The 12,391-nt window shown below is 43.8% G+C and overlaps 1 protein-coding gene across 3 annotated transcripts in view; it reads right to left on the reverse strand.

Annotated features, from left to right (window-relative positions):
• Positions 1-2,408: 2,408 nt before the first annotated feature.
• CWF19L2 (CWF19 like cell cycle control factor 2) overlaps positions 2,409-12,391 on the reverse strand; it is a 102,722-nt gene continuing 92,739 nt past the window's right edge. For 2 of the 3 annotated variants that reach the window (XM_068132171.2, XM_078766128.1), the window contains 5 exons: positions 9,238-9,354; positions 5,210-5,365; positions 4,852-4,932; positions 4,108-4,209; positions 2,409-3,719 (listed from right to left, as the gene is read on the reverse strand). In XM_068132171.2, coding sequence (XP_067988272.2) covers positions 3,579-3,719; positions 4,108-4,209; positions 4,852-4,932; positions 5,210-5,365; positions 9,238-9,354 — 597 coding nt within the window. In that variant the 3' untranslated portion in view covers positions 2,409-3,578. The remainder of the gene's footprint in view (positions 3,720-4,107; positions 4,210-4,851; positions 4,933-5,209; positions 5,366-9,237; positions 9,355-12,391) is intronic. The other variant, XR_013620969.1, reaches the window with a different exon arrangement.

Consider the following 12,391-nt stretch of genomic DNA (forward strand, 5'->3'; position numbering starts at 1 on the left):
GTAGATGGGAGGGTTGTCCAGTCGATCTTTTCGGAGAGACATAGTAAGAGTGTGAGATTTGTCAGGATTGAAAGACATGTTCCACTTGTTTGACCAGTCTGTGATTTTGTCCAGGTCTTCAGAGAGTGAGGAGGCAGCAGACTGCCGATCTGAGGGAAGAGGAATGGAGCGGCAGAGAGTGGAGTCATCAGCAAAGAGATAGAGAGGATTTTCGAGAGAGTCAGAGAGATCATTGAAGATTGAAGATTGAGAGAGATCATTGAAGATTGATCTGTGGGAGGGAGAGGGCTTGGGGGGGAGGAGGCACGGTAAGGGGGGTGGGGGGGGGGGGAAGAGGTATAAAACACATGGACACTGCTAAGACTTCCAGGAAACAACTCGGAATTTCAAAATAGTGGATCGGGTGAATTAACGGGGGTAGAAAAGATCAATGTTTTGGATGGGGGAAGATAAGAGATGGTGGTGAACAGCTGTTTTAAAGACCTGGAGAGAGGAGTTCCTTCCAAGGGAACGCCTATTCATCGGTTATTCACTTATCTTCCATGATACAAGGTTGCGCACACCACTGTAGTGTGGACATTGTTCAAACATCCATCATGCAATACCAATATAAACGTTTTCGTTCGATACCATTGGACCTTTTCCCAATGACATCCTTTTAACACAAAAGCTTTTGTTTCACCTCCATACAAGTCATGTACGAATGACTATCATATATGCAACTGCTAGCTGCTACTGTCCGGATTAGGTAGTGATGTAGCACAGGCAGGAAGCCCTTGGCTGCTCAAAACATCCCTACCAAGACTTGATATGAAGCCTTTAGGGATCCATTTCAGCACAAACCGTTATTCCTTTTCAAATTGCCTGCTTTATCCCATGCAGCTCACCGTGCGTTTGCAAACTGTCGAAAGCATTTGCCGAAACGAATGACCTTTCCATGGGATTTAAGACTTTTATTGCGGTGAAGGATTGAAACAAATCGGTAGCTCTGCGGATGTCAGTGGGAACAGGCTTGGAAGATGGAGGGTTTGGCAGGCGGGCTCACTCTAAAGTTACCAGTGGACGTGCACGGGCACCTTTGTCAACCTTGTGATATGACGTTCAGGTATTAATACAGATCAGTCCGTCCTTTTGGAAAAGACATGTCGGCTTGTCTTCGCAGATGTATTAGGACGAGAGACTTTAGGCAGGGAGGCCGAGGTGTGTTAGCTTTCTGAGCAAAGTACAAATGTGTTTTTGGAGCAGCTGTGTCAATAAGCCATGAAACCAGATATCCTAATGATTGGGTCCTTCGTGTCACGACAAGGCCCACGGCAGGGCTGGGTTGGGTTACTGTAGGTACCACCCTCCCAGCTGCAAGGCCTTATGTTAGGGTACAAATGCAATCATAGTCTCGTGCTTGGGTCTGGGTTGAAAGACGAGATTAACATGCTCGCTTTGTCAAACACTCATTCATAACGTTAACATTCACACTTTTACTCCTCTTCTGTCGATCACGAAAAGCTCGTCATTTCATTCCTTGTCGTTGCATGCAGTGGTTAATCAGAGCTACCCAAGGCCAAAGGTCAAATGGTTCGGTTACCAGTGCACTTGATACCCAGGTGAATCCAACCTGAGGAATCGGAAGAACCAACTTCCACAAAGAAGAAAAAAATGAATTCCCAATGCAGCTCATGCAGCGGCACACAGATTGATGAATCACCCTGCCTGTAAAACACCAGGATGCAGTATATAGCTGGGTCAGGGTTCAAACCCAGGGTGAACAGCTTAGATGTGCTTTACACTCAAGACAGCAAACAAAGTTATTCCTAACCCGAAGAGCCGATACAGAGAACGCACCATTTGCAATGAGCGGTATTCATCTCACATCTCATGTTAAAATATAGATCTTTTTACATACAAGCAAACAAGAAGCAGCAATCAGAGATCGCAAACCCTCGCCAGGATGTAATTTCATTGGTTTTTAAGGCTTTTGTGTTAAAACAAATATGGCGGCCGAACCACGTGACCGATGATGTCATCATTTTTTTTTTCTAAACCAATTTATTCCTAGATTATGCTCAAGAAATTTCATCTTTATCGGATTCAGTTTTGTACTTGTCGAATTATGACGTCATACTGGACGCACCGATGACATCATCATTAACATATTTTATTCCCCATGGAGAGTTCTTTACAATGAGCCATGTCTGATTTTTTTCTATTCAGCACTTTTGGAGATATAGAGGTGCAAAGTTTTTCGGTTTTTCCAAGATGGCGGTCGAACCACGTGACCGATGACGTCATTATTTATTTTTTTTCTCCACCAGTTTATGCCGACATGGCGCTCAAGAAATTGCGTCTTGATTGGATGAAGTTTTGTACTTGTCGAATTATGACATCATAATGGAGGCACCTATGACAATGTATGACATCATCATTAACATTTTATTCCCCATGGAGAGCTCTCCTGGCTCTCCTCAGCCGAGGGTAAAAATAGCCATCCCCAATAACAGCAAATGTTTCAGTGAATTTATCAATTTAAATTATTCGATTGACTTCAAGAAGGTTACTTGTGTTGCACTCCAAAAATCCGGCCTTTTCAATTTGTGACAAATTGATCGTCGTGCTTGCCAAAAATTGCAATATTGGTCACTTTGGCCTCAAGCTGCGGCCACATATCACATGTTGCTTCCCACACAAGGTTGTATTTGCAGCCCGGGTATGGAGTTTGCAGCTTTAAAGATGTGGGAGAGACGGAGAGAAACCCTTTTACATATACGGTATAAGATATTATAAAAGGGTAGAAAAAACAGCAGTGCCGTCTCTAATGATACGACACCACCCACCTAACCCACACTCCTCGACCTACATTAGCCTTGAACCAACAAGGAAGCAAAAAAAACGTAGATATTAAAAAAAAAAATGCTTCCTTCCCACATAGAAGGCGAAAAATAAATCCCCTTTTTAAAAATAGCACATACCAAGTTTTTTTTTTTTTTTTTTACTGAACTCTTCCCAACGACAAGATCATGTAACACTCAATATACTCGCAGTGATGCCAAATCAGCCACCCATCATCCGAGTCCCCAAAGGAGTCAAATCGGGCATTGTGGTGCAGTGGCATCGGGGGGTGCTGCATTGTGAAGCATCATTACACCCTTTTCCAGGACTTTTGGCAGCGATCACAGCTGCGATCATACAAATTGAGAATTTCCTACGGTATTATGGCAGAAGAGGGATTCTGGAGCCTTATCATAACCACGCAAGCCTCGTCAACTAGTCGTGTGAATGTTGAGCATCAGGTAAAATGAAAGAAAAGTGAGCAGATAGCTTTGAGTAAATAGATATTGGGATGGTGGTACAACACAAGCAGGATGGTCCTAATGGCTTTTTTTCTTTCTTGCGTAGTGCTGGTGGAGGCTCAAGGTCATGAGAAAGACTTGACAACAGTACATGCAGACTACGCCACGATCATGTGTTGATGACCGCAGTCCACCACTTTATCCAGCAGCCGTTTGCAGGGATGAGGTCGGATTCCAAATAAAATTTGGCACTTTTATAAGAAATTCATTAACAGGTTGGACAGCAATTAATGTTCAGCACTTGCTGCGCGTGAAGTCGAAGGGTTTCCACATTTGTGCAAACCGGAGCACTTTCCTCCGCTGCTCCTCGAACCCTTCCCGTGGAGGTTTCCTCCATAACCGCGGTTCTGCGTCCAACATCCCACCCAGCACCTCCTGCAGAGAAGGGTCACACGCAGGTCCTGCAACACCATCTTCAGACGGTTGGTTCTCACAGAATGCATCAACCTCTTACTGTTTGGAAAAGCTTTAAATTGCCGCGTGCTGACCCGTTATTTACTGGGACAGAGGCAAATGAACACGGGCACAAGCTTTTAAATGCTGAAAATTGCTGAGAATCCAAAGTGCCCTCCAATTTGCTCTGAATCGATTAAGCACCAACAACAACAACAACAACATGCATTTTAAGGCCATGTTCCCTGCTAGAGCGGGGGTTAGCCTTGCGGTCCCCATGACAATCTTCTCCATCTTGCCCTATTTTCTGCATCTCTCCTTGTTAACCCCCTTGCCCGCATTTCTTGAATCGATTAAGCACCATTAGTACCTTTCCAAAATAATGGGGGAACTTTTGCTTGTCTTCGATGACGTGGGCAAAGCCACCCTGCAGGCCAAAGTCCACGCTGAAGTACGGAAGTCCTTTGGGAACCTGTAAGAGGAAAGGGTTTGAAACAAAAGGGAAAGTAAGGGAAAGGATGTTGGAATCACAAAAAAAGAAAATCCCATAATAAGATTTGAGAATGGAATTCAGGATACGATTTACTGATTTAAAGATTACGAAGTGGGTTTCTACAAATTGGTTTCCGTTCTTAAGAGCGACCTCGGGGCTTATGGACGAGGTAGTACATACGGGGGAGACTTGTGGGGCCAGTTTATGTTTTGGGGCCACGAGACAAGTAGACAGTGTAATGATGTATTTTGAGGGAATCAGAATGACCAAGATGATGGAGTTGGTTTGATGTCCTAGGAAATTTGTAGTTGGTTTGAAATAATGGCGTTTCCATTTTCAAAACCTACAGCAATCTGGCAGAGTGCTCCCCGATGGTTATTGTACTGAAATTGAATGTTTTGTACAGGGGAGCGGTGAGGTGAACCGAGGCGGTGAAAACGTGGCTCTGATATTTACATAAGTTGTCCAAATCCGTTTTGTCTTCGGAGCCTGTAAAACCAGTAATGTAAACATTGGTATGTTTGTAACACTTGACCCATGTTTCAGGTTCACCGCACCCCCACCCATACCACCCTCTGCCTCCCACCCCTTCCTCCTTTGCATCAAATTCAACATTCCTACCGCTCTGCGGATGTCCTGCTGGGAAAGGTCTACAAGTTTCTTATTCATCGACCATTCTTCATCGGATTCCAGGATGGCTTTCTGCAAAGAAAAAGGATCAAAAACTCCATAATCGCAAAATCAAGATATACACGTATGTTGAAACGCACCGTATTGCAAAAAAAACAAAAAAACCCCCACAAACAAAACAACCGACCATATGTGTAAAGCAAACCTAGAATGGCCTCCACCAGGCTGAAACAGGTTACATTTTGTATCCCACTGATGGTGGAAATCTGGATTTGGACCTGACTCAAAATATAATCGGCTTGTTCTTGTCTCGTTCTCCATATCCGAGAGTGACTGATGGGCAACAAACCTTGAAATACATGGGGGCCACGTTGCCCAGGTCGTGATCCAGTGGCACGCATTCGTACATCATGTGGTAACGGCGTTTCGAGTTTGTGCAAATTTCCAAGAACACGCAGTCTTTATTGTCCTGGGAAAACATCTGTACGAGCGCCTTCCGAAAAGTCTGTGTAGAGAGGACGGGGTGGGGTGAGAGAGGGCGCGGTGAGAAAACCGAGCGTACACCTCGCACCTGACAGGTACTGACCTTCCCCACAATAACGTTTGCGACAATGACTACACCAGCGTCACAGCTGGTGACATGCACTATTGTTCTCCATGTTATGCACCTGCATACCTTCCTGTTGACAGAAACTATCTCAATCCTCCCACTCTTTAAAAAAAAACAATTCTAACCTACCTGGAATGGCATTCGGCACAGCACAAACCTCCGCCAGGCTGAACAGTTTATGTTTTGTATCCCACTGATAGGCCGGATCTGGATTCTGACCTGAACCAAAATCTAATTGGCTTGTTCTCGTCACCGAACCAAATCATCCACCTAGTTTAGTCATTACTGTCATAACTTTTTAAAATATCATGTTATATATCGCTTTTCACCCGATCCCTCAATGGTGAAGAATCGCTTAAAAATTAAATAACTGTCGTATCTGAATCCATATTCCAATCTTCACCAAAATCTAATCGATTCGGTCTTGTCACACACACAACCGGTCCACCAAGTTTCATCCAAATCCGTCCATAACTTTTTTTAGATACCCTGCCATATGTCAGTTTTGGCCCTATCTCCCAATGGTGAAGAATCACTTTTAAAAATCCTAGTAGCCGGATCCGAATCCTGATATTCACCAAAATCTAATCATTTCGTCCTTGTCACATACGCCACATCTCTGCCAAATTTCGGCCGAATCCGTCGACAACGTTTTGAGATATTTTGTTCACAGACAAACAAACAGGAAGACGTCGTGCAGAGCACAATACTTGCAAAATCCAACCCTCCCCCCCACCACCCCCCCCACCACCCCCTCCCCAAAAAGGTTGCCATTGATACATGAAATTGTCAATTTCATCAAGATTAAAATTCACGATCTTAATCAAAGCTCGGGTCAATCGAATTAAAATTTATGACTTTTTAGGTGAAAATTGATGATTTTAGAAGTTTGATCTTGATTTGATCTTTTGACCTTTTGACCTTAAATAGTTGGTTTCCCAAATCAGTGATACACTATGTATTTGCTGTTTAATTTTCAAGTTAATGGGATGAAAATTGAAGGTTTTTCAGATGATAATTTGATGATTTTGGAAGTTTGACCTTGAGTTGACCTTTTGACCTTAAAAATAGTTGGTTTACCAATTTAGTGACTCAATATACAAATGCTATTCAATTTTGAAGTCAATCGGATGAATAATGGTGACTTTAGAAATTTGACCTCCAGATGACCTTAGACCTTTGACCTCAATATTAATAGGCTTCTCAATTGTGACGACCTCTACAACTTGGTGAAGTTTCATGACGATCGGTTTAGAATTGTGACCTGTAGGCCGGTGACAAACAAACAGACAGAACCACAAACGCAACCGACCAATATACAGACTTGGCATTTAATATGGAATTTTTTTTTTTCTTGACTTGGGTTTACTTTCTAAACTCAATATAACAATCTGGTGAGTTTCTTTTACACTTTGGTGATTTATTTGTTAAAAGAACCATGTCACTGATTGTCTGTTGCAGCAAGAAGTCAACAACAGGATTATATCACAGGTGGCGAGGCAAAATGTACGGACAGGTGCATTTGATGATTGGCTTCACAGTCGGTTATACAAGGGTTGTTGCGTTCTGTATTAGGGGAAAACAACTGCTGCACGTCTCCAAAGGTTATTGCCGTTTCCTCTGGAGATGGTCCATCAACTCGACAATGCTGTTTGTCATGGAGTGGTGGCTTTACGAAATTACAGCATGAAAGAGCGTGCTATTGCTCGGCAGTATGGCATCACTCAAGGTCAGGTGTCAAAGATCCCGAAGCGAAATGCTCAGAGGGGTGTCCCTACTCCAATACCGAGGCCAGGATGTCCCCGCAGAACCACAAGGAGGGATGATCGCCAGCTGCACCGGTAAGTCCGCAATGGCGGTACCAAGTCAGCTAATCGGCTGAGGGCATAGTGGCAGCAACTGACAAATGTGCCTGTATCCAGAAGGCGAGTCAACCAACGACTGGTTCAAGCAAGCTATCGTGCCAGGCGTCCCCTGAGAAAGCCACGCCTGACCAGACAACACAGCCAGCGCCGATTGCAGTGGGCCAGAGAGCACCGTCATTGGCAGCCAGGACACTGGAATCACGTGACCCTCAGTGACGAGTCTAGATTTCTGGTCTATCGTCAAGATGGCCGCGTCCGAGTGCGCAGACAAGTGCATGAAGCCTACAACAAAGATTGTATAGTGCTAAGAGTCCAAGCTGGAGGTGGTGGGGTGACCGTTTGGGCTGCTTTTCATGCAGGGGGCAAAACTGACCTGGTTGTTCTGAATGGAAACCTGAACCAGTTCAAGCACAGGGCCATTCTGGAAGAAACATTGCTTCCATTTGCTCGTGCAGCCTTTCGAGGAAACTTTGTCTTCCAAGATGACAATGCACGGCCTCATCGTGCTCGCATGATCCAACACTTTCTTGCTGACCGTGGTGTAGAGCATATGGAGTGGCCTGCCATGTCCCCGGATATTAATCTGAGAGAGAACTTGTGGGCAGAATTAACGCGTCAAATCGACCAATTGGACCGGCAGCCGACCTCTCTGCGTGAATTGCAGCAGGCTATTGTAACTGCATGGCAAGCGATTCCTGTCCAAACCTTGGCAAATCTCGTGAATAGCATGCCTCAACGTGTACGTGCTCTCCTGAATGCTCGTGGGGGTTACACGAAGTACTGAACTGTAATTTTACTGTCGGTAATCCCAGTCGTAATTTAACTTTTGTTTTTGTTAAAAAAAATTTTTGGCTAATGTGCAAAATAAAGAGATACTTCTGGAAAACGCACAGAAGTTTAACACAGTACTATCCATGAATTGAGTTCGATATCAGTTTACATCACTTTCAAGGATCAATTTATTTGTTTCGAAATGTCAAATGTGGTTTTTGTTTCTTTTAAAGGTCACATTAACAAAATCTAGAATAATTTCAACATAATTCCAATGAACTTTTGGTTCTAAGACATCTTGAAAAGTAAGTTCACCCCCACAAAAAAAATATTCCATATTAAATGCCAAGTCTGTAGTTGAAAAATCTTCGATTTTCGCAAGTAACAGACAGACAGGGGTGAAAACATAACCTCCATCCTCCTTCAGTGGCGGAGGTAGTAACTTGGCACAAGGCACAGTAACCACATTAATTTGTGGAAAATACTTTAGTTCACACCACTTTTACCAGACTTGGTGGTGTGATAGAGAGCCTGCAGTCTGCAAGGTTAGCGGTTTGAACCCAGGCCGAGTCATACCGAAGACTTTTAAAATGGTACAGGTTACTTCCTTGCCTAACGCTCAGCATTTAACAAGGATAGAGCACAGACAAACAATCATAGGTTGGCAACCATTGCGCAGGCTTGATGGGCCGAGTCCTGCCTTGAAGTTCCTTGTGAAGGACCTCACAATATGTTTTTGGCTTCACACAATGGCGCTGCACTGTTTCACATTTACAAGAGATTCAAACCAATGCAGGATCCGAAGTTGTTCTAAGAAAAGGAACTGAGCATTGCTCATGTTATGGGCAGGATTAATCAGTTAAAATACAGTACTTAAAAAAAACACGGCACCAACAAAATATACTTTGATAGAGTGCACGTAATGAACCATGGGGTAGGTACAGCAGGGAACGAACAAACCTCCATTTCCTCTTTTTAAACAAAGGCCACACTCTGCTGCCAACTTGTTCACTCCATTTTGCCGAAAAAAAAGAGCACGTCTGGAATCACAATAACTTCATGAACAAACGTTCATCTACAAAGTTAGGGGTGAAAGCCAACAAAGTTAGGTTCTGTAAAGCCACCACCCACTTGCATTTCAGCCCAGACATCTTCATCGAGAGCATTTCCTGCCGTATAGTGCTGCAGCGGGGCGATGATGCAGTGCCCCTCCACGAGAGGCCGATGGTTCGGCAGACTCATGAATACCTACGGAAAAATCGGAATGGTGTGACCAAATCATATTAAGCTCCATCACGATATTCAACGTTTTTTTTTTTTGTGTTTTTTTTTTTGATACAAGGTCGAGGCTCGTGTAAGAGCTAACATTGATCAAAAAAAAGACAAACTGACACATAAAGCATAAAACATATGATAACGGGAGCGGGAGAACAAGATGGAGAGCAGGGACATCGGGAGATCTGTGGGAGGGAGAGGGCTTGGGCTTGGGGAGGAGGAGACATGGGAAGGGGGGGGGGGGGGGAAACACGTGGACACTGCTAGGACTTCCAGGACAGAAGTTGGTATTTCAAAAAAGTGGAATTGGGGTGAATTAACGGGGGTAGAAAAGATCAAGGTTTTGGATGGGGGAAGATAAGAGATGGTGGTGAACAGCTGTTTTAAAGACCTGGAGGGAGGAGTGGGATTGAAGAGAGTGAGGGAGTTTGTTCCAGAGGCGGGAGAAAAGAGGAATGAAGGAGTGAAGGTGAATAGAGCGTCTTGATTTTGGCAGTTTAACTATAAGAGGGTTGCAGGCAGATCTTGTGCGACCTGTAGGAATATTTGGGGGACAGAGCCCAGAGAGAGCTGGATGAGCTAGGCCGGAGAGGAGTCGGTAGAAGACAGAAAGACCACCAACCTGCCCACGGTGAAGTGAGTGAAAGACATCTTCTTAAACAATCGATCCTGTGCAAGATGGTGAAACTCCTCAACTTAATTAGAGGGTTTATTCAAGTGAAAAGCGCCGAAGCAACTGACCACGTGGGTTGAAAGGGTTCTACCCCCACATCACAAAAATGCATTTCTGCCGGGTCAGGGCCGGTGCCTTCCCGCCCAAATCGCCCAAAGTAGGGACGCCATTACCGAAAATCCTATTTTCATCAATATCTGGAAAACTATACATGGCAGTATCACAAATCTGGTGTCTACGCCCATGTTTTCATGGTCAATCATTATAAAAATGCATTTCTCCTTAGCCAGGGTTGTGTCTTTCCCGCCCAAAAGCGCCCAAAGTAAGGAAACCATTGCTGAAAATCCTATTTCCCTCAATATCTGGACAACTATACATGGGGGTATCACAAATCTGCTGTCCACACCCATGTTTTCATGGTCAATCATTACAAAAATGCAGTTTTCTCCTTAGTAAGGGTCATATTTTTCCTGCCCAAAAGCGCCCAAAGTAAGGAAACAATTGCTGAAATCCTACTTTCCTCAATATCTGGAAAACTATACATGAGAATATCACAAATGATGTGTCTACACCTAAGTTTTCATGGATAATCATTACATTGAGAAAATTATTGTCGTGCTTATAAACTATGTATTTCATCCAGAAATGTTCCTATCAGAGTCAGATCACCGTGTGTTTGTGGTTGCAGTTGAAGCAAATAATGAACACATTGTCTTATTTTGTTATTTCCAGATCATGGCAAAAAACAACCCTGCTTGCATGATTTGCAGAGAGACAGAAGAGGAGGAGCCTGGCCTGAAGTCTTTCACTTTGGAAATCTGGGAAACAGCTAAAAATTCTGCTAGACGTCGAATGGCACTGCAAAGTGACAAGTTTTCCAGCACTTCAGAAGAGATCACCAAGACTAAGGCACCAGAAGGCAAATATTACCACTCAGTTTGTCTCAGTCGATTTTGTGCTGTTAAGAGACAAGCACCACCTACCGAGGAAACTTCTGAACCACCCCGCAAAGCCACTCGCTCAAGTTTCCGTCATCCGTCCAGCAACACAAGGGGTGTCCTTGGAGCGGAATGCCTCTTCTTTAGAAAGATCAGAAAGAAAAGGTCACAAAAATATGAACCCCTCAGCCAATGTATGACCACAGACGGGAGTAAGGCAATCATGCTTGCTGCCAATGGACAGGGTGATGGCAGGATTATTGCACTTGGTGAAGATTTAATTGCAAAAGAAGCAAAATACCATAACAGTTGTCGCCGTGACTATGTGCGGCAGAATGCGACACACACGCAAGAAGAGGAAGCATCCAATCGGAAGACGCATACTGAAGCCTTCCAAAAATTGTCAATGTTCCTCGAGAATGAAGTCATCAATAACAAAACTCCCATATTGGCAACAGTAATTTTCACTTTGTACAAAGAAGAGTTTCTTTCCATTGGAGGAACACAGGATGACATTGATAGGCACACTCTACAAAGTCTCATTTTGAAGGTGAAGGAACGATTTCAGGATGTCCTCTGTGTCGACAAACGATCTAACAAATCTGGAAACATTGTCTTTCCTTCATCAATGACGTCTGCAGAAGCATTTGCTACGTTAAACGAATCCAGTGAAAAGGTGGAAGAAATCAGATGTGCTGCCATGGCATTGCGCACAGAAATTCTTGCAATGCCCCAAACAAAGACCCCAACACCTACCTCGGTTCACACACTGAAAGGCGCTTCCCCAAGTATCCCCAATCTTACCCTCCTGTTCTTCCGTACCCTGATTGGTGGCTTGCAACAAGAACCAGGGTTAAATAACGCCAGTAGAGAGTCGATCGAGAGAAAATCAATGGCAAGTGCATCGGATGCTGTGTTCAACTGTACCAGAGGAACAGTTCGACCTTGGAAGCATCAATCCCTTGGGTTAGGACTGGGAACACTGATAGGATCGAAAACAGTGTTGACCATCCTCAACCGTTTTGGCCATTGTATCAGCTACTCTGAAGTGAAGGGGCTTGAGACTGAAATTGCCCACACATGCTCTGATGGTGAATGGGAAACTCCTGCTGGGCTTCTTCTGCGAGATGGATTGGGAACAGTTTTGGAAACACTTTTCTTGCACAACGTTTCTAAAAATGTTTAAAACCTAAACACAAATGTCAAATTCATAAACACCGTCTGTTTAATAAACACAAGACGTTTAGCATCAATTTAAACTTGTTTAGAAACGTGGTGCAAGATAGTGTTTAGAAAAGCGTTTAAAGTCTAAACACTGTTTTTGCATATGGTATTATCATGTATAGTTTTCCAGATAATTAGGAAAGCAATTTTTTTTTAACAATGGTATCCTTACTTT

The sequence above is a fragment of the Myxine glutinosa genome, chromosome 12 (assembly GCF_964187855.1).
Source record: "Myxine glutinosa chromosome 12, kmMyxGlut1.1, whole genome shotgun sequence".
In the NCBI taxonomy this organism is placed as follows: Eukaryota; Metazoa; Chordata; class Myxini; order Myxiniformes; family Myxinidae; genus Myxine; species Myxine glutinosa.